General features: G+C 41.1%; 2 protein-coding genes across 3 annotated transcripts in view; both read left to right on the forward strand.

The window, feature by feature from the left end:
• Nucleotides 1-27,828, forward strand: part of LOC311059899 (N-lysine methyltransferase SMYD2-A-like) — a gene marked incomplete at its 5' end in the record, with an annotated part of 128,510 nt that overhangs the window by 84,803 nt on the left and 15,879 nt on the right. For both annotated transcript variants that reach the window (XM_084078007.1, XM_084078008.1), the window contains 3 exons: nt 392-566; nt 1,033-1,141; nt 1,354-1,371. In XM_084078007.1, the coding sequence (XP_083934133.1) occupies nt 392-566; nt 1,033-1,141; nt 1,354-1,371 (302 nt within the window). The remainder of the gene's footprint in view (nt 1-391; nt 567-1,032; nt 1,142-1,353; nt 1,372-27,828) is intronic.
• LOC311059902 (N-lysine methyltransferase SMYD2-like) lies at nt 5,227-27,750 on the forward strand. Its single transcript, XM_084078012.1, has 15 exons — nt 5,227-5,255; nt 10,619-10,904; nt 11,554-11,607; nt 11,797-12,116; nt 14,878-14,950; nt 16,506-16,616; nt 17,650-17,710; nt 18,851-18,966; nt 19,922-19,992; nt 20,938-21,040; nt 21,755-21,865; nt 23,555-23,681; nt 24,099-24,273; nt 24,911-25,019; nt 25,301-27,750. The coding sequence occupies exons 4-15, from the start codon at nt 11,935-11,937 to the stop codon at nt 25,391-25,393; spliced, it is 1,332 nt and encodes a 443-aa protein (XP_083934138.1). The 5' UTR covers nt 5,227-5,255; nt 10,619-10,904; nt 11,554-11,607; nt 11,797-11,934; the 3' UTR covers nt 25,394-27,750.

Raw genomic sequence — 27,828 nt, forward strand, 5'->3', positions numbered from 1 at the left:
AATGGAAACGATTTTAGACGATTATTAAAAAAATAATTTTGATTATTTCAAATAATTTCGATTCGACGATTATGTAATATTTGTGACAGGCCTAGCTATTGATCGTATAAATAGCGCCCGGAGTCATGCTGTACCTGTTCTCGAAAAGCCCCTTTCGCACACTTATCCACATGAGACAACTTATACTTGTTCGGCAAGAGCCTCTTTGCTCTGAAAATATTCTCTGAAAACCAACATAAATTTGATTAAATACATCTAAATTCAAAGTAAAGTAAAAGCTGTTGAATCAACAAAGTATAGCATCCCACTGTTACAAGAGTCTGATTTGAGTACCTTTAACAATAGCTTTTTAGAGTCAGCCTGTGCCATTGCATCCTTAACTCTCTTGCACCCCCTAGCGAGTTGATGGATATGTGTAAACAGTCCCTGGACAAGATGGGAACCGTGTTCGATGACTCCAACGTGTACATGGTCCTCATGATGTACCAGGCCATGGGGCCGTGTATCTCCATGAGCGATTTGAATGGTGCGATCCGCTACGGCGAGAAGATCGCACAACCTTTCAGGTAGCCTTATACTACAACTGTCAGGAATGTCCTCAAATCTCAAAACCTGGAGGGAGAGAGTCATAGAGCCGGGCTATTAACCGAAAATATGTCAAAATCGACATTTAGGCCTACAGGTTAATTGAATAACCGAGAAGCTTTTTTTAAAAACATATCAAATCAACAATTTGATTAGATTTTTTATTTTTGACTAAATCGATTGTCTGATTAACCACTTAACCCTGTATTATATATACTTCAGTGTACAATGATGGCGTACACAAAGAGAGTAAATAGCCAATCTACAAGATCACACGCTTGTAGATCTGCTATTTTCAGTAATATTGTTATTTGTTTAATAATAGTTAATTAATCGTAATCTAGAAATAATCAGGATATTGATTTGAAGTCATAACCATATCGACCAGTGTGTCATATCGTTATATAAATATATAATGGCTGTGCAAATCCTCCTTGTCCTGTGCAGTGAGCTGTATCCACCATACCATTTGTGCGTGTTCAACCTCTACATGACGTTGACTAAACTCTACATGAGCGTGAAAAACCTATTCATGGGCATGAGTTATCTCAAGAAGGTAATGATTTAGCTCACTGGTCTGAAAGACTCACAGTGGGTTGATGAGCATTTTCAAATACAGTGCATCAGTTTCTAGCCTATACAATACAGTTGCTACATATCAACTTACTATGTATGTAGCCACAAATAGTTGTGAACTGAACAAAAGTGAAGAACACTACATTGTGTGTACATTTATCTAGCTGTGTGTGTGTGTGTGTGTTTTCACAGGCAATATCCATCGCGGAGGTGGTTGGTTTGAAGGATCATCCGTTCCTGAAGAAACTACATGCAAACTACATGCATGGGCTTCAAGCTAAAATCAATACATGTAAAAAGGACCGCCCAAAATGATATGTTTTTGTCCGCGGACCCCCCCCCCCCCATCTATTCAAATATTTGCACACATTTTCACAGTTTAAAAAAAAAAAAAACAGATCTACAAGCTCGTAGCACAGCACTCGGTGCTGCGCTACGAGCTTGTAGATCTTGTGAAGAGCTTGTCAAGACGGAGTGTCTCCCAGTGGCTTCCATCGGTGGGAAAGGCGTGTCACCGTAACCCTCCGTTCTTTAGTTATTGGCTGTTGAACAATAACATACTGTAGCTTGTTCTCGCAAAAACGAAACAGAAGAAAAAAAAGACAAAAACAGATACAAATGTATTTTTCTAAATCCTTTAACATTAGATTGGACGGGGCTGTGACCCTATCACAGGTAATAATTAACACACAGGGGGAGATTATACGCTTTTTACTGTTTTCTTTCTACAAAACGTTGCTGTGATTCATGTTACACATAATAAATGTGAACCTCATCAGGCAGCAGTGTCAGTTTGGACATTCAGTTATTTAACGTGTCAAAAAAACGTTTTTCCTGTGCCCAGCCGAGTGGCTAAATGTGTGTTCAAGATGGTCACTATCACTACAACTATACTTATGTTTTCTCCAATACATTCTAGAAGTTTATCTTGCAAAATCTGTTTTTGTTACAGCAAAATAATTGTGTGAGCTTTATACATATCTTATACAGGATAAACACGTGAAATTTGAAGTGATGACACAAAGAAGTTAAAGGTAGGGTAAGTGATATTTTTTGGTTAAAACAAAAAGTATTTTGTTAAAAGGTTAAAGCACTATATTCTGATAGTAATCATTGCTATAGAGTGTTTGTTCAGTAACAGATGTCTCCCCGTCTCTCCCCGTCTCTCCAGCTCTTTAATAAGCATAAAATACATTTTTCGGTAGGTGTCAAAATCTCAGCCAATCAGGAGAAAGTACCAATTTTTAAGCTTAATTTGTAGTGTTCCAGTTCCAATTGTGTCTGCTCATTTCTTAGTGTCATCACTTCCAATTTCACTTGTTTAATCTATATCCTGATTGAGTTCTCTATCCTGATTGGATAAAATTGGAAATGAAACTGAAACTGACACGAAAATGCATTTTCTGTTTTATAAAGAGGTGGAGAGACAAGGAGACTCCTTTTACTGAACAAACACTCTATAGCAATGAGTACTATCAGAATATAGAGCTATTTAACACTTATTTTAACCAAAGCAAATCACTTACCCTACCTTTAACCTGAACACTGCAAAATAGCTGATAAATGGGTATATTGTCATCCAATCTTGGATGAAATTGGCAATCCACCTTAACATTTATTTATAATAGCTGGAGAGACGGTGAAACCCCGGTGTCTGAACAAACACTATAGCAATTATTACTAACAACAACAACAAAAAAACCTTAATATAAATCACATTGTTTATAACAGGTCTAGCTTTGCACACAAACAAAAACGAATCAAAGGAATAGTTTTAACGTTCTGACATCTGTCCACTAGATGGTGTACTTTAACCACATAATCATTCATTCTGTGTGTCTCAGCATGTTACATGGGTTACTTTGATATGAGTTAGACTCTTAACTCATATTGCTGAGCATCTATTGCTCTAACTGTTAGAGAAATGTTTCTCAACCTTTTTCAGGCCGTGACCCCCCATAATAATCATATTTGAACTGGGGACCCCCCACCCGAGCACTTGGAATGTAGGAGTTGAGGTATTACATTTAGTATGACTCGGTTCCACAGATAAATATTGTGAAAATAGCCGAACTACAAGCTCATAATGCGTCACGTTGTGAGCTTGTAGTTCGGCTATTTTCAAATTGCCAAAGCATATATAATATAGGTCTGAAGTGGTTTTGTAATAATAATCAAGAAGAAACTAAAGTTTTCAAATAATTATGGTGAAGTAAAAGTACAAAAGTTAATTTCCTTTGTAGGCATCACAGTGGAACAATTATGCTGGTGAACTTAAAGAAGGTCACACATTTCGGCTGGAGGCCTTCATCAGGGTAAACCACAATAATTTTATCAATTGGGTTCACGGATACTAGTGTGGGAAACGATTGTCCCCAGGAGAGGGCTGGTTGGCATCTCCCTTATATATAGGTAGAACTGCTGCTCCTTTATGCACTCTGGGCGTCTGCCTAAAGAGATTTTCGGTGCCTGTCCCTGGGAGGTCACAGGCAGACCAAGATGGGGGGATTATATCTCCACACTGGCCTATAGGAACACCTCGGGACAGCTTGTCTTATACTTGTGAGGACATTGCATGAGTACAGTATACCTACCTTCATTCCCCAACCTCCAAACTTAACATATTTAAGGTGTATATAACAGGAATGTATAAAATATTGGTTTTCATAAAGGTAGAAAAACTCGACCACACACGCACACGCACACGCACACGCACACACACAGGCACACACGCGCGCGCACACACACACACACACACACACACACACACACACACACACACACACACACACACACACACACACACACACACACACACACAGGCACACACACACACACACACACACACACACACACACACACACACACACACACACACACACACACACACACACACACACACACACACACACACACACACACACACACACACAGGCGAGAAAACAAATCTGCAGTGCATACACATATCTGTTAGCACCACAGAAATTCACCTTTGTTTTCAAATGAGGGCATGTCATGTCATAGAGTTAAGAAATTACCTTATTATTATGTACAGTATTATTATGGTACAGTATAAAGAGGGCACAGAGTCAAATACAATCTCCTGATTGGATGAAATTGGCAATCCACCTGAACATTATTTTCTGTTTAATAAAGAGCTGGAGAGACAGGAAACCGAACAAACACTATAGCAATGATTGCTAAACAACAAAACAAAAAATATATTTTTTTTCAACCAAAAATATGACTTACTCTACCTTTAAGGTTGTTGTAATAACACTGTTTATAATAACAGGTCTAGCTTTGCACACCAAAACAAAAATGTTATTTTATAGTGTGTTATTCCTTTTGACGCAGTAATGGTCTTTTTTTCCTTTCTTTTTTGGGGGGTTTAAAAAGGTCTTAAAAGTCCTTAAATTGTCACTTCACAGTTATCTGGGGGGCCCCAACTAAATCATGTGGAGACCCCCTGGGCCCTGGGGATGAGAACCACTGAGTTTGAGCAGACCATCAGTGACTCTTTGTACAAGATGCATATGTTTTAGCTGTTTGATTTGATTTGATTGTAATGCATTTACACTTTTATTTATTTGTATTTATTGTATTTGTCACCAAATCATCGTGTAAATGGGTATAAAATAGGACTAAAGTGGTTAATGTGTGTTTTATAATATAATAATTTATATCTGCAAAGTATCTAGTAATTAAAGTAAGTTATAGTGGAGTAGAAGTAAAATAATAGTAATGGTAATAATAATGGAAATACTCCAGTAAAGTAAAAAACAAAAAACAAATTTGTACTTGTAGTGCCCCTGAGGAATAATTGTAATAATGTTCATTGTTTATATTGTCATTTCCTTTTTATTTTTTGACACTGGCAGGCATAAGTGGGTATTTTCATAGCCAGCTATTCCGCTCTCGAATGGATCACAAAAGTTGACATTACAAAACCCCTTTCATAGGGTATTTTCCATGGTGAAAAGAGTATTCACTATTGAATGTACTGCTCCTTTAAGAAGACAGCTAGACAGGACACGGGGTGGGGGGGGGGGGGGTGTTGTTGTTGCGGAAGAGAAGCCGGGAGAAACACAAAAGTAGCTCCGTTCCGTCAGCAGAAATTGGACTTCCGGTTTTCGACCTAGCAGAAATAAGGGTTCCGGTTGCCTTCAAAATAAGATCGAGAATTTTTTATGTTTTTTAAAAGACACAAATCTAATTTAAAAATACATTTATGATGTATGCCTTTTAAATGGCTCATACTAAAACACTTCTAAGTGGCAAGTTTAAAAAAAAAGACATAATTGTATTTAAAAAATACATTTATGATGTACAGTATGTCTTTTTAAATGGTTGTTCCAGTTTGAAATTGGCTATTGACCCCCATTAAATGTGCACTTAGCACTGTTTTGCACTTTAACTGGATATTGATTTGTGTGTGTTATATATATATGTATTGTTTTTGTATTGTTTGTCCATTGTTGTAATAATGCTGACTCTAGGCCAGGTCACTCTTGGAAAATGATGATGATATAATATTGTTTATTGCAGAAGCAAATAAACAATGATAAAAGAGACCACAAAATATGCTACAAATAATAATAGTAGATAGTGCAGGTGAGATTAAAAAAAAAGAAGAATTTGGGGTTTATAAAGTTGATCTCACCTATTTAAAAACTAAAATACAATACAAATACAAATGTAATCAGAAACAAATCATTAAAAATGTATATTATTTAACAACATATATACAACATGGAAACACAGCATAAAAAAGATAGAGGACAGAAATATTAGTGAATTTGTAGTTTGTGTGTGTGTGTGTGTGTGTGTGTGTGTGTGTGTGTGTGTGTGTGTGTGTGTGTGTGTGTACTTCTCCATAACTGAGCGCCCATAACCTTGATAGAAAATGGATACAGACCAGTACAGAATGCTGGTGAACATTTGAGAGATAATTTGTAAAAAAAGGAAAGTGGCAGGCCGCCCAGTGCGGCCTGAGGTAAGAAAAGTGCCATTTTCAGACAATACTGGACACTGGACAGGAGACGGCTGTTTGCGCTAGCACTTTTGACATACGCACACGTTCAGGGAGACCCCCTCTACAACGCCACACTCGGCGCTAAGCGGAAGAGGTGTATTTGGAAAAGTGGCGGGCCGTCCAGTGAGGTCAGGGGTCAGAAAAGGTCAATTTTCAGTGCATATAGACTTCACAAATTGGGCGCTGGACACGAGATAGCTATTTGCGGGGGCACGCGTGACATACGCACGCGTTCAGGGAGACCCCCTCTACAACGCCACACTCTCCGCTAAGCGGGAGAGGTGTAAAAAAAAGTGTGGCGGGCCGTCCAGTGAGGTCAGAGGTCAGAAAAGTGCCCTTTTCTGCCATTTTCAGACAATAGTGGACACTGGACCGGAGACGGCTGCCGATGCCAGCACTTGTGACATACACACGCGTTCGGGGAGACCCCCTCTACACTGCCACACTCTCCGCTAAGCGGGAGAGGTGTAAAAAAAAGTGTGGCGGGCCGTCCAGTGAGGTCAGAGGTCAGAAAAGTGCAAATAAGTGTCAATTGGTCACCTGGTAGTACCAGGTGACACTTTGCCGACTGGGACTGTACGTGTGGGACTGGGACTATTTTAAAATAGTTAAAATAGGCGATATACAAGCTCACAATGCGATTTACAATTTAGGCATTTAGGCATTTAGCAGACGCTCTTATTTGCACAAGCCTGCAAGCCTGCAATGCGTTGCTATCTTCTATTTTTGCACATTTGGCACTGCTGCTACAGATTATTATACATGTTTTAAGAGGTTTATCAATTATCATACATGCCATTCCATCTGTACTTTCATTTTTTTCCTGTTATCTATAATTTTAAAAAGACATTGGTTGTGTTAGCACAGTCTCTGTAGAAACAGCTCCCAACATTTCACTGCTTGTACCTGTATTGAGTAAGTGACAAATAAATCCCTCTTGATTCTTGTTCAGATTAGTTCCAGAGTTCTCTTTGAAAATGTCACACATTTTGAAATGGCTCCACATCCATTACCTGATAGAAGAGAGTTGCAGATTTTCATGGAACTTGGTAGAAATGATCTCTGGGCTGCCCTATAAAAATGGCTCAAGGTCACAATCATAGTCACAGTCAATGTTACATCAGTCATATCTCAGGAACGGAGAGAGACACAGAACGAGATGTTGGTGTGTGCCTTTATTAATGGTATTGAAATGTTTTACTGATGTCAAACTGGGAAACTGAAATAGAAGCAAGGCTTGTCCATAGCCATGTCTGTTTTGTGGGAGTATCCACACATATCAATCAATAACTGGTCAACGCAACAGTACTGTATGCACAGAAGATGCTTTAAAACTTCCTGATTATATTCTGTGGCACTTCCTGGGACTTGCATCCTCTTCCAAAAAGCCAATGAGTAGGTTTGATTTATTATGGAGTCACAAGGAGGTGACATCAATAGAACTTTTTAAAAGGTATTTTATTTAATTTGATACGTGAAGTCACAGCAGTAGATTCACTAGATTGGCTAATTTCAGCATGCAACCAAGTGTAAAATGTAGCATTACGACGCCATCAAGGCCCGCCAAAATACATTTTTGACGACAAAATCAACTGTAGATTTAGTCGACTAAAATCGTATTATATTTAGTCGACTAAAACTACACTAAAACAAACATTTAAGGTGAATAAAATATGACTAAAACTAAATTAAATGTTATTCAAAAGACTATGACTATAACTAAATAAAAATTAACACTGCGTCACAGTGACATGACAACAACAGGTAACCTCAGTCTGTGATATTATATTAATCTACAATGTTTTGTGTTAAATTGTGATTGTAGCCTGAATGATCAGCGGTCAATTGTAAGCAAGAACAGATTGTTATAATTGTAAGTAAGTAATAGTAAGTGCCACGGCAAATAGCTGTCTCATGTCCAGCGTCCAATTTGTGGAGTCTATGCACTGAAAATGGCTGTTTTCTGACCCCTGACCTCACTGGACGGCCCGCCGCTTTTCCAAATACACCTGTCTGGCTTAGCGGAGAGTGTGGCGTTGTAGAGGGGGTCTCCCTGAATGCGTGTGTATGTCACAAGTGCTGGCATCGGCAGCCGTCTCCGGTCCAGTGTCCACTATTGTCTGAAAATGGCAGAAAAGGGCACTTTTCTGACCTCTGACCTCACTGGACGGCCCGCCACACTTTTTTTTACACCTGTGCCGCTTAGCGGAGAGTGTGGCGTTGTAGAGGGGGTCTCCCCGAACGCGTGAGTATGTCACAAGTGTTGGCACACATGTCCGTCTCCGGTCCAGTGTCCAATTGGTATAGGCTACGCACTGTAAACGGCACTTTTCTGACCTCTGACCTCACTGGACGGTCCGCCACACTTTTTTTTACACCTGTGCCGCTTAGCGGAGAGTGTGGCGTTGTAGAGGGGGTCTCCCCGAACGCGTGAGTATGTCACAAGTGTTGGCACACGTGTCCGTCTCCGGTCCAGTGTCCAATTGGTATAGGCTACGCACTGTAAACGGCACTTTTCTGACCTCTGACCTCACTGGACGGTCCGCCACACTTTTTTTTACACCTGTGCCGCTTAGCGGAGAGTGTGGCGTTGTAGAGGGGGTCTCCCCGAACGCGTGAGTATGTCACAAGTGTTGGCACACATGTCCGTCTCCGGTCCAGTGTCCAATTGGTATAGGCTACGCACTGTAAACGGCACTTTTCTGACCTCTGACCTCACTGGACGGTCCGCCACACTTTTTTTTACACCTGTGCCGCTTAGCGGAGAGTGTGGCGTTGTAGAGGGGGTCTCCCCGAACGCGTGAGTATGTCACAAGTGTTGGCACACGTGTCCGTCTCCGGTCCAGTGTCCAATTGGTATAGGCTACGCACTGTAAACGGCACTTTTCTGACCTCTGACCTCACTGGACGGTCCGCCACACTTTTTTTTACACCTGTGCCGCTTAGCGGAGAGTGTGGCGTTGTAGAGGGGGTCTCCCCGAACGCGTGAGTATGTCACAAGTGTTGGCACACATGTCCGTCTCCGGTCCAGTGTCCAATTGGTATAGGCTACGCACTGTAAACGGCACTTTTCTGACCTCTGACCTCACTGGACGGTCCGCCACACTTTTTTTTACACCTGTGCCGCTTAGCGGAGAGTGTGGCGTTGTAGAGGGGGTCTCCCCGAACGCGTGAGTATGTCAAGTGTTGGCACACGTGTCCGTCTCCGGTCCAGTGTCCAATTGGTATAGGCTACGCACTGTAAACGGCACTTTTCTGACCTCTGACCTCACTGGACGGTCCGCCACACTTTTTTTTACACCTGTGCCGCTTAGCGGAGAGTGTGGCGTTGTAGAGGGGGTCTCCCCGAACGCGTGAGTATATCACAAGTGTTGGCACACGTGTCCGTCTCCGGTCCAGTGTCCAATTGGTATAGGCTACGCACTGTAAACGGCACTTTTCTGACCTCTGACCTCACTGGACGGTCCGCCACACTTTTTTTTACACCTGTGCCGCTTAGCGGAGAGTGTGGCGTTGTAGAGGGGGTCTCCCCGAACGCGTGAGTATGTCACAAGTGTTGGCACACGTGTCCGTCTCCGGTCCAGTGTCCAATTGGTATAGGCTACGCACTGTAAACGGCACTTTTCTGACCTCTGACCTCACTGGACGGTCCGCCACACTTTTTTTTACACCTGTGCCGCTTAGCGGAGAGTGTGGCGTTGTAGAGGGGGTCTCCCCGAACGCGTGAGTATGTCACAAGTGTTGGCACACGTGTCCGTCTCCGGTCCAGTGTCCAATTGGTATAGGCTACGCACTGTAAACGGCACTTTTCTGACCTCTGACCTCACTGGACGGTCCGCCACACTTTTTTTTACACCTGTGCCGCTTAGCGGAGAGTGTGGCGTTGTAGAGGGGGTCTCCCCGAACGCGTGAGTATGTCACAAGTGTTGGCACACATGTCCGTCTCCGGTCCAGTGTCCAATTTGTATAGGCTACGCACTGTAAACGGCACTTTTCTGACCTCTGACCTCACTGGACGGTCCGCCACACTTTTTTTTACACCTGTGCCGCTTAGCGGAGAGTGTGCCGTTGTAGAGGGGGTCTCCCCGAACGCGTGAGTATGTCACAAGTGTTGGCACACGTGTCCGTCTCCGGTCCAGTGTCCAATTTCTATAGGCTATGCACTCCATTGAACAACATTTATCCATTTAGATACATTTTTTATCTTTTAAAAAACGTTTTTGTTACACAGAAACATAATATGTGTTGTATAGCTTCGTTTAAATGCTTAATTTATAGTTTTAATGTGCAAATGAACCGTTTTTCAATGGTTTTCAATGGTTTCTTTTTACTCTAGAGGGTACTCTTATTCTGAAGGGATCGTCAACCGGAAGTCTTATTTCTGCTCCGTTATTTCTGCTGACGGAACACAGCTCACAAAAGTGGAGACACCCTATGGGAGACACTCGATAAGTTTCGTTTCACTGCCTTGCGTTCCAAGAAATGTGTTAAGTTTCGTTTCTTGATGTTTGAGCTTCGCATTGATGACATGGTGGTGAAACGATACTGATGGGATTTGCCCCGGACAACAACAACAACAACAACAACAACAATAAAACACAGTAGACCTATAAAACTAAACAACAGATACACAGTAACAGTGATCATTGACAGAGAGTGATCTGATGTGACTGCAACCTGACTGTTCTCTCATAAAACCACGACTCAGGTAATGTAGCCCAATTATTTGATCGGTTAATAATTGTTATTTATCTATTTATCTTTGTCATCAAGTTCAACGCAAAGGGCAGAATTTGCCCGTTGCCAAATTGTCAAATAATATAAGAGGCAAACATTTTGAAAATAGCCGATCTACAAGCTCACAACGCCTCACATTGTGAGGCGTTGTGAGCTTGTCGATCTGCTATTTTCACAATATTTATCTGTGGAACCGAGTCAAACAAAATGTAATGCCTACCATTCCAAGTGCTTATCAGGGTGGGGGGTTCCCAGTTCAAATGTGATTACTGTCAAAGATATTTGAACATGTAAACATTAACTAATGTGATATAATATGTTTATGCAGGACATTTGCATTTTTGTAATGAAAAATGAAAACTTTGCTCATCGCATTGTGCTGCGTTGTGAGCTTGTAGATCTGCTATTTTTTTAAGTGTTTTTTTTTTTCTGCTATATTAACACATTTAGCTGGGGACGCTGGTGTATTGTGTTTAGACATGATTGGTTGTTCTGAATGTGCGTAGGCTAAGGATCTTGGCAAACCTCTCTCTCTGTCTCTCCGCCCAGCTTAACTTTAAACAGGAAATAGAAACCATTGTATTAATCAGTAATCTTGTATCTGACACTGTGTGATACAGATCAACTACGAAGGCAACAATTGGACCTTGGACAAACATCAGGATTAATAACAGGTGAGGAATTAAACACATGTTTGATAGTGTTACAGTGTAGCCTAGAATAGAACTGTATGACTGTACATTATAATAGTATAAGATGATGCTGATGAAATATTTTTTAATATCTTCATTAAATACAAATGTTGCTTTGATATTGGAAGCAGTTTATGAAGTCAATTAATATCAGTTTTTGTATTGGTTCAGAACGGGCCATTAGGGGATGACGATACTCACAGTAAACAGGACCTGGTGACGTGACGGAGCTTAAAGGGGGGACACCACCACAATCTATCTTTGCTTTCCTTGTGGAATAAAGCTGCTTCGACGGGCACTCGGAAGACCATGGAAGCAACAATGAAGGAACAAATCGAGGGAATCGAGATGTTCCACAGTCCTACTAAAGGACGAGGTCTTCGGTTGACCAAACCATTCAAAGTTGGAGAACTTATCTTCACCTCCCCGGCGTACTCTTACGTCCTCAAAGTTGAACAGAGGGGAAAGTACTGCGATTTCTGCTTTGCTATGTATGTATTTATGTGGCATGCATATTCTAACTTGTTATTTCCTTTCTGTGTGCATTAACAGGCCTGTGTTGTAGGCTAAAACATAAAATAAGCAGAATTTGGTGACATTTTAAACTTGGGATACCAGGTTTCTGATTGATTGAATACTTTATTAGTCAAAAATGTTAACACAAAACAGTCATGGGGACTTGTTTCCATTGTGGTCCTATGTATGTAAATGTAGGTGAAATTAACAATTTTGTAGAATGGGAAACTAGCAATAATCTTGAACAATAGTAGAACCTACTGTAGCAATAATATAGACTCCCAGGAATAGAGCTGAGAGCTACATTTTCAAGCCGTCATTGGCAGCAGTAAGCTACTTTTGTGATTAAACTTTTGGTTTAAATGATTGATGAGATGTGTTCCTCTATAGAAGATTTCTATTAATTTTGTCATAAATTGTCATAACTTGGGGCACGGTGGCACAGTCGGTAGCACTGTCGCCTCACAGCAAGAAGGTCCTGGGTTCGATTCCCATAACTTGGGAATGCCTGTCCAAAATGTGGTTCCCATAACCACATGTTGGACAGGCAACAAACTGATCCGTTCAAGACTGCTCTGGGGTTTGGCTTGACTCTGCACAGAGCACAGTGGAAGCGACCCACCTCCAAAACCCAAAGCTGCCTTTAGGGCTGTTCTGTTGTCCCTATACGGCAAATGAGGCGCTGTGTTTACGGACCTAGTTCAGGCCTGGCAACTCAAGGGATTGGGCCAACCGATCAGGTGACTAGTCACATGCACCTTTCTCCTGGTCGGTGGGGTATAAGTACTGCTCTGCCTACCTTTCTGGTTGCCTTATATGCTGCACTGACGTGCCGACGCTGCTGCTGCGCCGCTGCTGAGATCCTGCTGCCTTCGCTTGCCTGCGTATGTTGCTAACCATGAATAGTGTCATCCCACCGCCTCCCCGGCATCCACCTGTAGGCTCTGTTTCTAGATCCCTGTGGGGGTCTTTATTCATTCCCTGTAAATGCTATTTGGCATGTAACATTTATTAAAAATGTTATTTTACAGGGAGTGAATGGATTCAGAGACCTGACGCCAAACTATGCTTCTAATGCTTTCTATATCTATGCTCAAGCTTGCTCAATAAATATATTTTCTAATCCAATCCAAGAGTTGTCTGACTGAACTTGCTATAAAGTGCTGCTGATATGCACTGTTTGGGATGATTGAATTGACGTTGGGCTGTTGTGTTGTTTGGTGGAGCAGACAGCTGGTCTACCATAAGCTCAGCTCTATTAATACTAGTACTACAGAAGTATTCAAAGTCTGTGGACTGTGTTGTTTACAATGGGAGGAACTCCTGCAAACAGCTGCTTCTGCTATTTCTCTGTTCTGAGGGGATAATCTACCCCAAGACAGAATTCACATCATTCTTGTGTTTTTGGTATGAATAATGTGTTTTCATATTTTATTTTATTTTATTATTATTACTCTCCGCCAGGAGAGTATTGTTTTCACTTTCTAAATATGACACACCGATTGGTCAAGCCTCACGTGACACGTGACAATACGGTGAAATACTGTGATCTGATTGGCTAGTGACGCATAGCGGCCTATAAATACATGGCGTCACTTTGACAGTGTCTGTGCCACTGTCAAAGTGAGGTAAGACAGGAACCATCACGAAATGGCTGCATGGCTGATACATAATTGGCAGATAGGACAGATAGGACACTTATATAGACAGGAGGGATATGACACTTACACAGACAGGACGGATAGGACACTTACAGTATACAGACAGGACGGATAGGACACTTATACAGACAGGACGGATAGGACACTTATACAGACAGGACGGATAGGACACTTATACAGACAGGACGGATAGAACACTTACACAGACAGGACGGATAGGACACTTACATAGACAGGAGGGATATGACACTTACACAGACAGGACGGATAGGACACTTACAGTATACAGACAGGACGGATAGGACACTTACAGTATACAGACAGGACGGATAGGACACTTATACAGACAGGACGGATAGGACACTTACACAGACAGGAGGGATAGGACACTTACATAGACAGGACGGATAGGACACTTATACAGACAAGACGGATAGGACACTTATACAGACAGGACGGATCGGACACTTATACAGACAGGATGGATAGGACAGTTAGAACATAAGAATTAGAACATTCCCAACATTCCCAACACAAGTCTGGTAAGAGTGAGGTAAGACAGGAACAATCACGAAATGGTTGAGAAATGGCGGATACTGTAACAATTGGATAGGACACTTACACAGACAGGACGGATAGGACACTTACACAGACAGGACGGATAGGACACTTACATAGACAGGACGGATAGGACACTTATACAGACAGGAGGGATAGGACACTTATACAGACAGGACGGATAGGACACTTATACAGATAGAACATTCCCAACATTCCCAACACAAGTCTTCTGGCGGAGAGTTGTGCTCCGAGGAGCACTTTTTCTAGTTATTATTATTATTGTTATTGTCATTGTTATTATTATTATTTATTTATTTATTTTTCTTTCACAAATTTCTCTATGCTGCGTTGAAAGTTAATCTGGTGCACTGGAGTACCTAAGCACAATGCTATCTAGGTGTGCGTGTGTGCGTGCTTGTGTGTGTGTAAACAATCAATACATCCATCTAAGAGGATGTAAACACATATGTTGTAACATGCTGCTCATTAAAACCTAATGTTTGTTCATTCATAGGAAACCTGAAGAAGAAGACTTGAAGAAATGTGTAAAGTGCAAGAGAGCCTTCTATTGCAATGTCAACTGCCAGGTAGGAAACGAGTGGATGAGGAGGAGGAGGAGGAAGAAGGGGGTTAATGACTGCAGGAATTTGTATTTATTTATTTATTTATTTATTTACCAGGGACAGTGCACATTAATCAACATGTCAGTTTTCACGTCGACGTAAATGAGCCAGAGTTAGCCAAAAGTTAATTTTCATCTGAAGTTTATCACATTATTCCTCTACCATCTGATTGTTAATTTGTTCTTAGTTACTTTATTTTTATTGATTGATTGATTGATTAAATACTTTATTACTAGTCAGAAATGTAAACAGCTGTGCACGGTACAGTAAGACATTAGGTTAAAAGGATAACACAAAAAGGTCCTGGGGACTTGTTTCCTTGTATGGCTTTGTTTCATATCTGATACAGAACACTTCTGATTGAGTGTAAAACATAAACATAGAATGGAATGTGATTGATCACATGGAAGTTCACCTTTGGTTTCACTGTGGATCAATAAGAAACAAAACCCAGATGTTTGGGTCCGATGCTGAATTGCTGATCTCAATTTCCGAGCGTCCTAGACCACCAATATCGTTACATTTTTCTAATCATTTTGAAAAACGTTTATAAAAAAAGTTTATATTTGAGAACATTTAACTTATAAGCTAAGAAATAAATGTAAATAAACACAAATAACGGTTTGATAAAATAGGTTTAAATTAAGTAAACTTCAATTATGAAAAGAACAATTCATTTGAATTATACAATAACAAGAAAACAAGTCAATCAATATACACACATGAACTGAATGTCATTTTATTTAACCACAAGTGGCTATGACCACAGTAGACATGCAAAGATCTGATTCAGGTGGAGAAGAGATTCAGTGGGTTAATTAAAAAATAATAGCTTTTTGTGACGATATGAAAAGAGGGTAAGGAAGGACACAGTACGGTACTGTACATAGCATAGCTTAGACGCCCTATAGACCAACTGTTAAGCATTATTGTCTTCGGCCTGGAGAGAGAGTATGTTTTAAAACATGCAAAAAGGTACACAGTATCTCTATAGAGTACTGAAGTCCTGACGTCACTCGTTCATCCCCTGGGTTGCGGAAGTAATTTCTCTATGGAGAATAACATTGGGTCATCTTAGAATCGTCTCATATAGGAATTGTGGTCCAAAAATAAACAAACTGTCCTGGCGATATTGTCAGGGAGGTGTCGCTGCATCGTTTATGATAGTCAGTCACTCACATTTGACAAAGTATTTCTGGCGAAAATGTAACTAATTTGGCCGCAGTAACATAAGCGTTTTCTCACCGTCAGTTGATGCTTCATATCCATAAGAGTCAAACCGCCAGGGTCATTTGTTTATTTTTGGAACACAGTTCTTATTTGACGCGATATTAAACCAGTCTATGGGAATTCTGAATGGGGGAAATAAACCACAACCCAGGTAGGATGAGTAAATTACGTCAGACTTCGGTGCTCTATAGCCATGTGATCAACACGGTATTGTATGATTTTCCATATTCCATCGTGTGTGTGTGTGTGTGTGTGTGTGTGTGTGTGTGTTTGTGTTTGTGTTTGTCAGAAGGGGGACTGGAATATGCACAAGCTGGAGTGCTCAGCAATGGTTAAGTATGGTCCGAAATGGTGTCCATCAGAGAGTGTCCGCCTGTTGGCCAGGACCCTTGCCACAAAGGTAAGTTGGGGGGGGGGGGGGGGGGGGGTCATTTAATTGGAAAAAATATGTTTTGGATTTTGTCACTGTATTGGCTAGGAGACCAATCACCAAAAAAATAAAAAAGTGCCACGGACATAGACAAGTCTAGCCGGACATGTTTGTCCATGTATGGACATGTTGATGACCCCTGTCTGAGTGGAAGTTCATGATAGCACAACATCATAAATGTATTTTGGCCTTAAACCATTCAGTGCTTTGTACTAACTGCTTTATATAGAAGAACCTTTCTGCATCATTTGTTTAAATAAAGATATTAACTCATTGAGTGGCCAAATTATTTCTGGTTATCTAATCTATTTTTTTTTCAAAAACACGTGAAACGCGTTAATGGCACGTTGCACCATAGCCAGGGGTGCAAATAACATTTTAGGTCTAGTACTCAGAAGAGCACCTGAAAAAAAGGACGCTGTGCTTCCAAATTCCGCCGATTTTCGACGTTTTTTTTTCTCACGCCGTTAGGTGAAGCCCCCAAGGTTGGTGCCCTGCGCTGTATTTTGCGCATATTTTGCACCATTACTGTGCGTTCATCATCGGTGACGAGTGCCTCTAACAGCCGCTGCTGGCTACCTGCACGCAGCGAGGCAATGCGAGGCGATGCGAGGCAACACTCACACAATCACGCGCAGCATGCGTCCCCTCCCCCTGCGCCTAATGGCTGTACATGGGGCCGACGCGTGCTTTAGCGTGATTGTGTGAGTGTGGCTTCAGGAAGTAAATTCCTAGCCTCGATCTCCAGGCTTTCATTTTTTAGTTTTGCTAAAAAATAAAAAATTGGAAATTCCTGTCCCAGCTGTTGTGCGCAAAAGCGCCTTGCGTCGTCTTTTGTGCCGCGCTTTATTTATTTTGGGTGCGCATGCGCACCTGCGCACCAGTTATGTGCACCCTTGACCATAGCGGTAAAACACGTGAAACACGTTAATGGTACTCAATGAGTTAAGAAGTGTCGAATTTTTGCCAATGCTTGATTCCTTGCAAATGCTTCTTTCTACAGAAGGCACAGAAAGAAAGATCTGCATCTGAGAAGCTTATTCTGATTGGAGAATTGCATTCATGTAAGGGATCACTCAACAGAAACACACAAACATGCACACACATGGGTACATTCGCCATACAATCTGTGTTAATTTAATGTAATTCATTTGTAACTAAGAGAGAGGAAAGATGTAGCCAAATGGACCCTTATTCAGTTCCATTTATACACTCTCAGAGTTGAATTAACAGAAAAACAGGACTTTACCGCTTTAAGGAGGGGTGGGCAATCTTTTTGCGCACGTGATCGCTGTTTTCCAAGGCTGCTGTGATCATTCAGTGCCAGACAGTGAAAACCACCATTGCTTTTACGTCTTATAGAGAGTATGCACGTGCATCACTTTTCCACCGGGACACGCCCCCCTCTTCTATAATGAGTGGTAAAACATTGAGCAGCATGGAGCGTTGGAGTTTGGAAGCACTCGTTGGAAATCACTCAACGGTTCTGCGTACCACCTGTTTGTAAATGTCACATAATGCAGGAGGCAGCAGGATGTTGGGTAATTGAAAACGAGCGCTTCCAAACTCTGACACTTATCACCTGCACAGAATGTATTGACAGAAAGTAGCTCATAACATGTCTACGGTGGATTTTTATGAAACTAAAACTTTGCAGATAGAAAGAGGATAATTCAAGCTTTCCGTACAGCTGCCATGTTGGTGAGTTTAATGTTGTTTAATACAATCAGATCAGACTTTTCTGTTTGGATGTATGGGCTACAGGCATAGAATAACTCAATGATTTAATAATGAAACCTAGAAAGAAAGAGTCAATAATATAATATGAATAATGAAGGTAAGATACATTCTGACTACCTGATATACTATATTTAATAAATACCCTTTGTTTTGAGGTTTTCAAATATTTTCTTTCTCGCAGAATCAAATGTTTTATGGTCATGAATCACCAGGAGAATGGATGGTTTGGTTCAAGGCTTAAACTAATTAATATAAATATTTTCTGAAAACGTATGGGGTTTCGTTTTGTGGCACCACAACATGGCCGCCACTGCCATGCCTTATAGGGTTAAAGTGGTTAATACAGTGGAGCAGTGCATTAGTATAACCTGTCTATTCTGTATTTATATTCTTTGCACATGAGTACATTTTTACACATTCAGTGAATTAACGCTGTGTATTTTACTGTGTATTTTACAAACCAGATGTGGACAACAAGAGGAAATCGGCTTACGAGGCTGACATCGCCAGCCTGCATCACCTCTATTCCAAACACCTGGACTTCCCTGATCACCATGACCTGCTTTCACTCTTCTCCCAGGTATCCACTGTGAACACACACACACACACACACACACACACACACACACACACACACACACACACACACACACACACACACACACACACACACACACACACACACAGCCCCATAATTGTTGTCCAGCGGAAACCTTTTATGTCCTTTTATGTCCAAAACTGTTACTTTACAGGAAATGGGGGGGAAAATAACACGTGTTCCAGTGAATACAATGTACTTATGCTTTATTAAACCCATGGACAGACTTTACCACTTTCAACCTGGCATCCCAATTTTGGGCATGCCATTATAGGTGAAGAACAATCTAAAATCAATAGCTGATCTACAAGCTCACATCACAATGCACATCACAGCCAAAAATAAATATGGAGATATAAGGTTTCTGCCAGACAGTAACAATATACTGTACCCCCCCCCCCCCCATCATTAAAAATGAGAGGAAGTGGGCACGGTGGTGCAGTCGGTAGCGCTGTCGCCTCGCAGCTAGAAGGTCCTGGGTTTGATTCCTGCCGGGGACGCTGTTGGCGTCATCAGCACCCATACCCTAGGTGGGGTTGGTGAAAGGGCCTTTCTGTGTGGGGTTTGCATGTTCTCCCCGTGTCTCCTAGGGTAGTTAATACCCTCACAAAAACATGCAGTAATCCCCGTCTCTATACCGCCTCCCCCATGACAGCCGGGCCGACTCCCCCCTGTCAGGTGACAAGAAGCTCAGTTGGCTCTCATGCATTGAAGGAGGCATGAGCTCGGCTCTGGGCTCCCTAGGCTGGCTGGGGGAGTGTAGCGCCCAGGATCACTTAGATAATTGGCACCGGGTGAAAAAGGGTTACAAATACGTGGGATTAAAAAAAAGAAAAAAGAAAAAATGAGACGAAGAAGAAAATAATGACTAAATTGTTATCCAACAGGTGTGAATACATTAGCAGGATTAGTAATTATTTATCTCTCTGTGCAACAGGTTCTCTGTAATGGCTTCGGTATGTGTGATGAGGAATTGGAATCTAATAACGGTCGTGCTGTCTACGCTGAGTAAGAACACACACACGCACTCGCACACACGCACACGCAGGCACACACACGCACACATACGAAGTTAAATCCTCATCAAAACCCTACTTATCATGTCAGTGAACCATTAAAAAAAAGCTACAGTACTGCAAAAAAACAAATGCAGAGATAAGTACAGAAATTTTCCAAAATACTTTAACCAGGAAGTGGATAAGAGTCGAAATCTTTGTGTGTGTACACACACACACACACACACACACACACACACACACACACACACACACACACACACACACACACACACACACACACACACACACACACACACACACACACACACACAAATGCACTGTTTATTATTTTTTCTAGTGTAGTATGTTTAGGGTTAGGTCTATGTGTTTTGCAGCCACATGTTACCACTCAAATTAAAGCGTAGAATGGTGAGCAGTTTTCTATAGCTATTAGGAACATGTTGGTTCTCAGCGCACACTTTCAAATTGGGGATATTAATAGGCCTTATTTTTAAAATGAATATATTTGTGAATGAAATCTTGCATTCATTAAAAGGCCATTTAAGCATACTGTATATGGACGTTTTGAAGAAGTAATATCACCATTCCAATCAATTCCCCATACTTGAATTGTGCAGAGAAGTGGGTTCATATATGAACACCATTGAAAGTTCTTCATATATTAGTTGTAACAATTTGCATGTGACAATATAGGGGTCCACATACAGTATTCAACGCATGATAACGGCACTAAGCTACTAGTCTGCAATGGTTATCATGCCAAACTGTGAAATAGAGATGTATACAGCTAGTCAAAAAATCAAACTTAGGTTTGCCCACCCATTTGATAATCATGGCTCAATTTTGGGGCTCTAGCTCATGGACTCTCTATCGCTCCTCTCTTTCTCTCTTCTCTTCCTGTTGACCCTCTCTCCATCACCCTCTCTCCCCTCAGTGTTTCCCTCATGAACCACAGCTGTGTACCCAGTGTGGTAATGACATACAAGGGAACGACAGCAGAAATACGGGCAGTACAGGATATGAAGCCTGGTGATGAGGTGAGGAGAGGAGACAGCTGTACAGGGATGTATTTTTGTGTATGGGGGACACGGTATGTGTTACAAGTGGTTTTCAGTGGTTTTCAGTGGCAGTGGTTTTCAACCTTTTTCATATCAAGGTCCATTATTTATTCAGCATTCGAGCCACAGACCACCGTTTGATGAGATTTAGACTCTCAGACCCAAGCCTTAGAATATGTTGTCATCGTTGGATATGATTTCGTCCAGAATTCCGTCCATGCTGCATGTTTGTACCATAGGAGAGATAACAGGCAAAGGAATGCAGCCACTCTACTCCTCCTCATATATACTTCTCCATACAACAGTGTTTTACCGGATTTGTGATGCTGTTGAAAAAGCGTTCTCTCCAGGTAGAGTTGAATGAACGGCCATCATCGTGATGGTCCCAGAATTGGCCTGCGAAACACCAGTTTGACACCACTGATCTACAAGCTCACAACGCGTCACAGCTATTGTCGCCGATCAGTGTAAAAACCACAACGATATATGACAGCCGATTTCAAGAAATGGACTCCTGTAGTGTGAAATGCTTAACGATCAGATGACTCCCTGACCACTTTAAAAGTCCTACAGTGTGTACTTGCCCTTAGACACTCCAGATAAAAAAACAACTCCTTGACCCCAGAAGTAGATGTGGAGGAGAAACCTGAAGTACTATTCACATGTCTGTGTGTGTTTCTGTGCCTTCAAAAGATGCTGATAAGCTACATAGACCCTATATACCCAACAGAAGACAGAAACGACGAGTTAAGAGACAAATACAACTTCACCTGTGACTGCCAGGAATGTCAAACTAAGTCCAAAGTAAGTCATGAAAAACCAAGACTGAAAAAAAAACTTGACAAAATAGAATTACATATACAGTTCAGCTCAGAGGTTTTAGTGTCCGGTGAGGGAATTTAGATGTGTAAACACATAGATAAAACCTTAGAACAAACACTGTAAACCTGGGATTCCCTTTTCAACTCGAAACCTAAAAGATACATTTGGTGTCTGCACGGGACCCAAATGTGCCAAAAAAAAATAGCCGATTGAGCTATCGGCTATTGTGCACTTAGACCACCAATAGGGTGGAGCTGTAATTGCTTAAGCCCCGCCCCCTCTGTCTTCGTATTGGCTGGGCTTTAAACAGCCATAACACTGGTTCCCAGCATCGAATACCTACGAAATTTGCTAGGTACACTTAGACGGCCAATAGAGACAGGCTGAAATTGCTTAAGCCCCGCCCCCTCTGTGTTCCTATTGGCTGGGATTTAAACAGCCATAACTCCGGTTCCCAGCATCCAAAACCTACAATATTTCCTGGGTACACTTTGACGGCCCATAGGGACAGACATAAATTGCTTAAGCAATGTAGCCTAACTTTTCAGCTGATTGCCAAACAGACTTGTATTGAGACAGAACGTCGAGGGCCCAGTCATCGCTGCTTGCAGCTTTAATTACTCTCCGCCAGGAGAGTATTGTTATCACTGCGTTTTCACTTTCTAAACATGACACACCGATTGGTCAAGCCTCACGTGACACGTGAAATACTGTGATCTGATTGGCTAGTGACGCCACCGGGCCTATATATACATGGCATCACTCTGACAGTGTCTCCGCCACTGTCAGAGTGAGGTAAGACGGGAACCATGATACACGGGAACCATGATACATAAGACGGGAACCATGATACATAATTGGCAGATAGGACAGATAGGACATTTATATAGACAGGAGGGATATGACATAGGACACTTATACAGACAGGAGGGATAGGACACTCACACAGACAGAACGGAAGAGGACACTTACCCAGACAGGTTGGATAGGACACTTACATATACAAGAGGGATAGCGACCTATAAATACATGTGTCACTGTGATAAGCCAGATTCCAATACCGAAAATCCGGCCACTAGCTCACTCCCAGACCTTCGAACCGGAAGTAGTCAAGTAGTCGTGGTCCAATTGTTCCTATCTGTCTTATTGGACAGATAGGACAGATAGGACACTTATATAGACAGGAGGGATATGACACTTACATAGACAGGACGGATAGGACAGGAGGGATAGGACACTTACACAGAATGAACGGAAGAGGACACTTACCCAGACAGGATGGATAGGACACTTACATATACAAGAGGGATAGCGACCTTCGCGACCTTCGAACCAACACAAGTCTTCTGGCGGAGAGTTGTGCTCCGAGGAGCACTTTTTCTAGTTATTATTATTATTATTATTATTATTATTATTATTATTATTATTATTATTAATCACTTAAGCCATATTTTTCAGAAAATTTTGAATAATTTTTTTAAAATGTCTGAGAATCTTTTGAAACATTTTTTAAATAAATAAGCAAACAAACACACAATTAAACAAACAAACACAATCATCACACACAAGAGCACAGCAGTATTAATAGATAATTGATAACATAATGATCCTAGTTCACAAGCGACTAATGTTCCTCAACTCTAACATGTCATCTTCTCTCCTTGGTCTCAGGACGAGGCCAAGCTCAAAGTGCGTGAGCGGAGTGATCCCATTGGGCCAGACGTCATCAGTGACATGGTCCGCTTCGCTAAGATGACCATTGGACAGTTGGAATTAGCCGCCAAGAGCAGGGAGAAAAATATCCTTACATAAGATGAGGTTTTCACACCCACAACACCCTGTGTTTTAGACCATGTGTGTAATTTCGATTAGACGGTTATAATAATTGTGACAGGCCTAGCTATTGATCGTATAAATAGCACCCGGAGTCATGCTGTACCTGTTCTCGAAAAGCCTATCAAGCGTTCCCCTTTCGCACACTGATCTACTGAGACAACTTATACTTGTTTGGCAAGAGCCATTATGCTCTGAAAATATTATCTGATAACCAACATAAATGTAATTAAATACATTTAGATTTAAGGTAAAGTAAATGTAAAAGCTGTTGAATCAACAAAGTATAGCATCCCACCTGTTACAAGAGTCTGATTTGAGTACCTTTAACAATAGCTTTTCAGGTTCAGCCTGTGCCATTGCATCCTTAACTCTCTTGCACCCCCTAGCGAGTTGCTGGATATGTATAAACAGTCCCTGGACAAGATGGGAACCGTGTTCGATGACTCCAACGTTTACATGGTCCTCGTGATGAACCAGGCCATTGGGGCATGTGCCGTCATGAGCGATTGGAATGGTGCGATCCGCTACGCCGAGAAGATCGCACAAACTTTCAGGTAGCCTATACTACAACTGTCAGGAATGTCCTCAAATCTCAAAGAGGGAGCGAGTCATAGAGCCGGGCTATTAACCGAAAATATGTCAAAATCGATAGTTAAGGTGGTTACACACCGGGCGAATATACGCAAAATTCGGACTCGTTCAGAATAATTAAAAGACGCTTTTTCGCTTCGCTTTTTGCTCCATGTACGGAGCCATTGACTTTATAAGGTTTTTAAAAAAAACACATTATTCGCACAAAAAAAAACGCCCCGGTGTGTAACAACCTTTAGGCCTACAGGTTAATTGAATAATCGAGAAGCTTTTTTTTAAAAACATATATATTTATATCAATGATTTGATTCGATTTTTCATTTTTGACTAAATTGATTGTCTGATTAACCACTATATTATTACCAGTGTATTATATATACTTCAGTGTACAATGGCGGCGTACAGAAAGAGAGTAAATAGCCAATCTACAAGATCACACGCTTGTAGATCTGCTATTTTCAGTATTATTTGTTTAATATTCATTCATTAATCGTAATCTAGAAAAAAATAGGATATTCATTTGAAGTCATAACCATATCGCCCAGTGTGTCATACCGTTATATAAATATATAATGTGCAAATCCTCCTTGTCCTGTGCAGTGAGCTGTATCCACCATACCATTTACCAGTGTTCACCCTCTACTGGAGGTTGACCCTATTCTACGGGAACGTGAAAAACCCATTCATGGCTGTCGGTTATCTAAAGAAGGTAATGATTTAGCACACTGTAGTCTTCAGTATTAGTTACAAATAGTGCACCAGTTACTAGCCTATACAATACAGTTGCTACATATCAACTTTCTATGTAGTCACAAATAGTTGCGAACAAAAGTGAAGAACACTACATTGTGTGTACATTTATCTAGCTGTGTGTGTGTGTGTGTGTGTGTGTGTGTGTGTGTGTGTGTGTGTGTGTGTGTGTGTGTGTGTGTGTGTGTGTGTGTGTGTGTGTGTGTGTGTGTGTGTGTGTGTGTGTGTGTGTGTTTGCAGGCAATATCCATCGTGGAGGTGGTTTGTGGGAAGGATCATCCGTTCCTGAAAAAACTACAAATACTCCAGTTTAGACTTAATGTGTACATTTAGAAAGGTGCATGGGGCTTCAAGCTAAAATCAATACATGTAAAAAGGACCGCCCAAAATGATATGTTTTTGTCTGCACTCGGTGCCGCGCTACGAGCTTGTAGATCTTGTCGGATCCATCGGTGGGAAAGGCATGTCACCGTAACCCTCCGTTCTTTAGTTATTGGCTGTTGAATATAGCTTGTTCTCGCCTAATACGAAACACAGAAGAAAAAAAAGACAAAAACAGGAAAGCAGATACAAATGTACTTTTCTAAATCCTTTAACATTAGATTGGACGGGGCTGGGTTTGTTGCGATCACATTATTTCCGGATCTACTCTTCTCCAGAAGATTGGCAAACAGCGCCATCTAACGTAAACACTGAAAACGCGGTTTTGACGTGTTACACGTAAAAGTGTTACACTCTGGGCGTAACGAGCCATGGCTTGCTACACCTGTGACCCTTATCACAGGTAATGATTAACACACAGGGGGAGATTATACGTTTTTTATCGTTTTCTTTCTACAAAACGTTGCTGTGATTCATGTTACACATAATAAATGTGAACCTCATCAGGCAGCAGTTTCAGTTTAGACATTCAGTTATTTAACGTGTCAAACGGTTTCCCTGTGCCCAGCCGAGTGGCTAAATGTGTTCAAGATGGTCACTAACACTACAACTATATTTATCTTTTCTCCAATACATTCTAGAAGTTTATCTTGCAAAATCTGTTTCTGTTACAGCAAAATAATTGTGTGAGTGTTATACATCTTATACAGGATAAACACGTGAAATTGGAAGTGATGACACAAAGAAGTTAACCGGAACACTGCAAAATAGAAGCTGATAAATGGGTATATTCATCCAATCTTGGATGAAATTGGCAATCCACCTTAACATTTATTTATAAGAGCTGGAGAGACAGTGAAACCCCGGTTTCTGAACAAACACTATAGCAATTATTACTAAAGAAAACGACAACAAAAAAACCGTAATATAAATAACATTGTTTATAACAGGTCTAGCTTTGCACACAAACAAAACGAATCAAAGGAATAGTTTTAACGTTCTGACATCTGTCCACTAGATGGTGTACTTTAACCACATAATCATTCTGTGTGTCTCAGCATTTTGCATGGATTACTTGATATGAGTCAGACTCTTAACTCATATTGCTGAGCATCTATTGCTCTAACTGTTAGAGAGATGCTTATCAACCTTTTCAGGCCGTGACCCCCCATAATAATCATATTTGAACTGGGGACCCCCCACCCTGACAAGCACTTGGAATGTAGGAGTTGAGGCATTACATTTAGTACGCCTATGATTCGGTTCCACAGATAAATATTGTGAAAATAGCCAAACTACAAGCTCATAATGCGTCACGTTTTGAGCTTGAAGTTCGCTATTTTCAAATTGCCAAAGCATATATAATGTAGATCTGAAGTGGTTTTGTAATCATAATCAAGAAGAAACTAAAGTTAAAGTTAATAAAGTAATTATGGTGGAGTAAAAGTACAATATTTGCCTTTGAGATGTAATGGAGTAGTGGTAGAATTATTGAAATTTAGAAGTACTCCAGTAAAGTAAAAATACCACAAAATTGTACTTAAGTGTCTGCCTATGTCATTGACTCATTGTCATTGTACAGTATATGTTCACAGCTCATCGTGTAGCTGTCTCTTGTGGGCTTGCTGTACCTTAGCTGTCAAGAACCGATCAAATAGAAATTTGAACGGTAGAATAGAAAACCTTTTCTACATTAATTTACGTAGTTAAATTGGTTTTTGTTTAAAAGGGTTTTTGTTTTGTTTTGTTTTATTGGTAGAAGTTAGAACACATCTAATTTCCAAATTCTCTTGTGACACAGTCACAGAGATCTGGTGAAATAATAACTGTTCGCCTTGTCTCTTGTCATCACTGCTGGTGTGAAGAGATGAGCAGCTGTTTCCTTCCATGGACTCAGGTTCAGAATAACACATTAAAGTTCCTTGGAAAGAAGGCAACATGAAGAATAAAAAAGTGATTTAATGTCAAACCCAGATGCAGAGAGAGAGAGAGAGAGAGAGAGAAAGACAGACAGACAAACTGACAGAGTGAGAGCAGATCAAACTGCCTTCTTCTGAATGGGATGCCGGATGCATATTCAACTGATATTCGACAAGAAATCATACATATTAAGCAGCCTACAAACAATATTTGACCATATCTATCAATTCAGTCTCAATCTACTTCCAATTAATATTCCAGTATAGTTGACATTATAACTACATTCATAATCACCTACCTGCCAAATATCATGGGGTTGGGGGTGTGGTGTGGTCATCCTGCAATGTGAGAGATTAAATTCTCCATGGTGAAAAAACGATTGAATGTACTGCTCCTTTAAGAAGACAGGACACGGAGGGGGGGGGGGGGGGGTGCTGTTGTTGCGGAAGAGAGGCCGGGAGAAACAA

This window comes from Gymnoscopelus microlampas (assembly GCF_963454915.1).
Source record: "Gymnoscopelus microlampas genome assembly, chromosome: 14".
Classification (NCBI taxonomy): Eukaryota; Metazoa; Chordata; class Actinopteri; order Myctophiformes; family Myctophidae; genus Gymnoscopelus; species Gymnoscopelus microlampas.

Coding starts and splice junctions, on each gene's coding strand:
- LOC311059902 (XM_084078012.1), top strand. CDS start 11,935: ATGGAAGCAACAATGAAGGAACAAATCGAGGGAATCGAGATGTTCCAC. Junction 16,617..17,649: donor CCAGGACCCTTGCCACAAAG/GTAAGTTGGGGG, acceptor TTCTTTCTACAG/AAGGCACAGAAAGAAAGATC. Junction 21,866..23,554: donor AATGTCAAACTAAGTCCAAA/GTAAGTCATGAA, acceptor CCTTGGTCTCAG/GACGAGGCCAAGCTCAAAGT.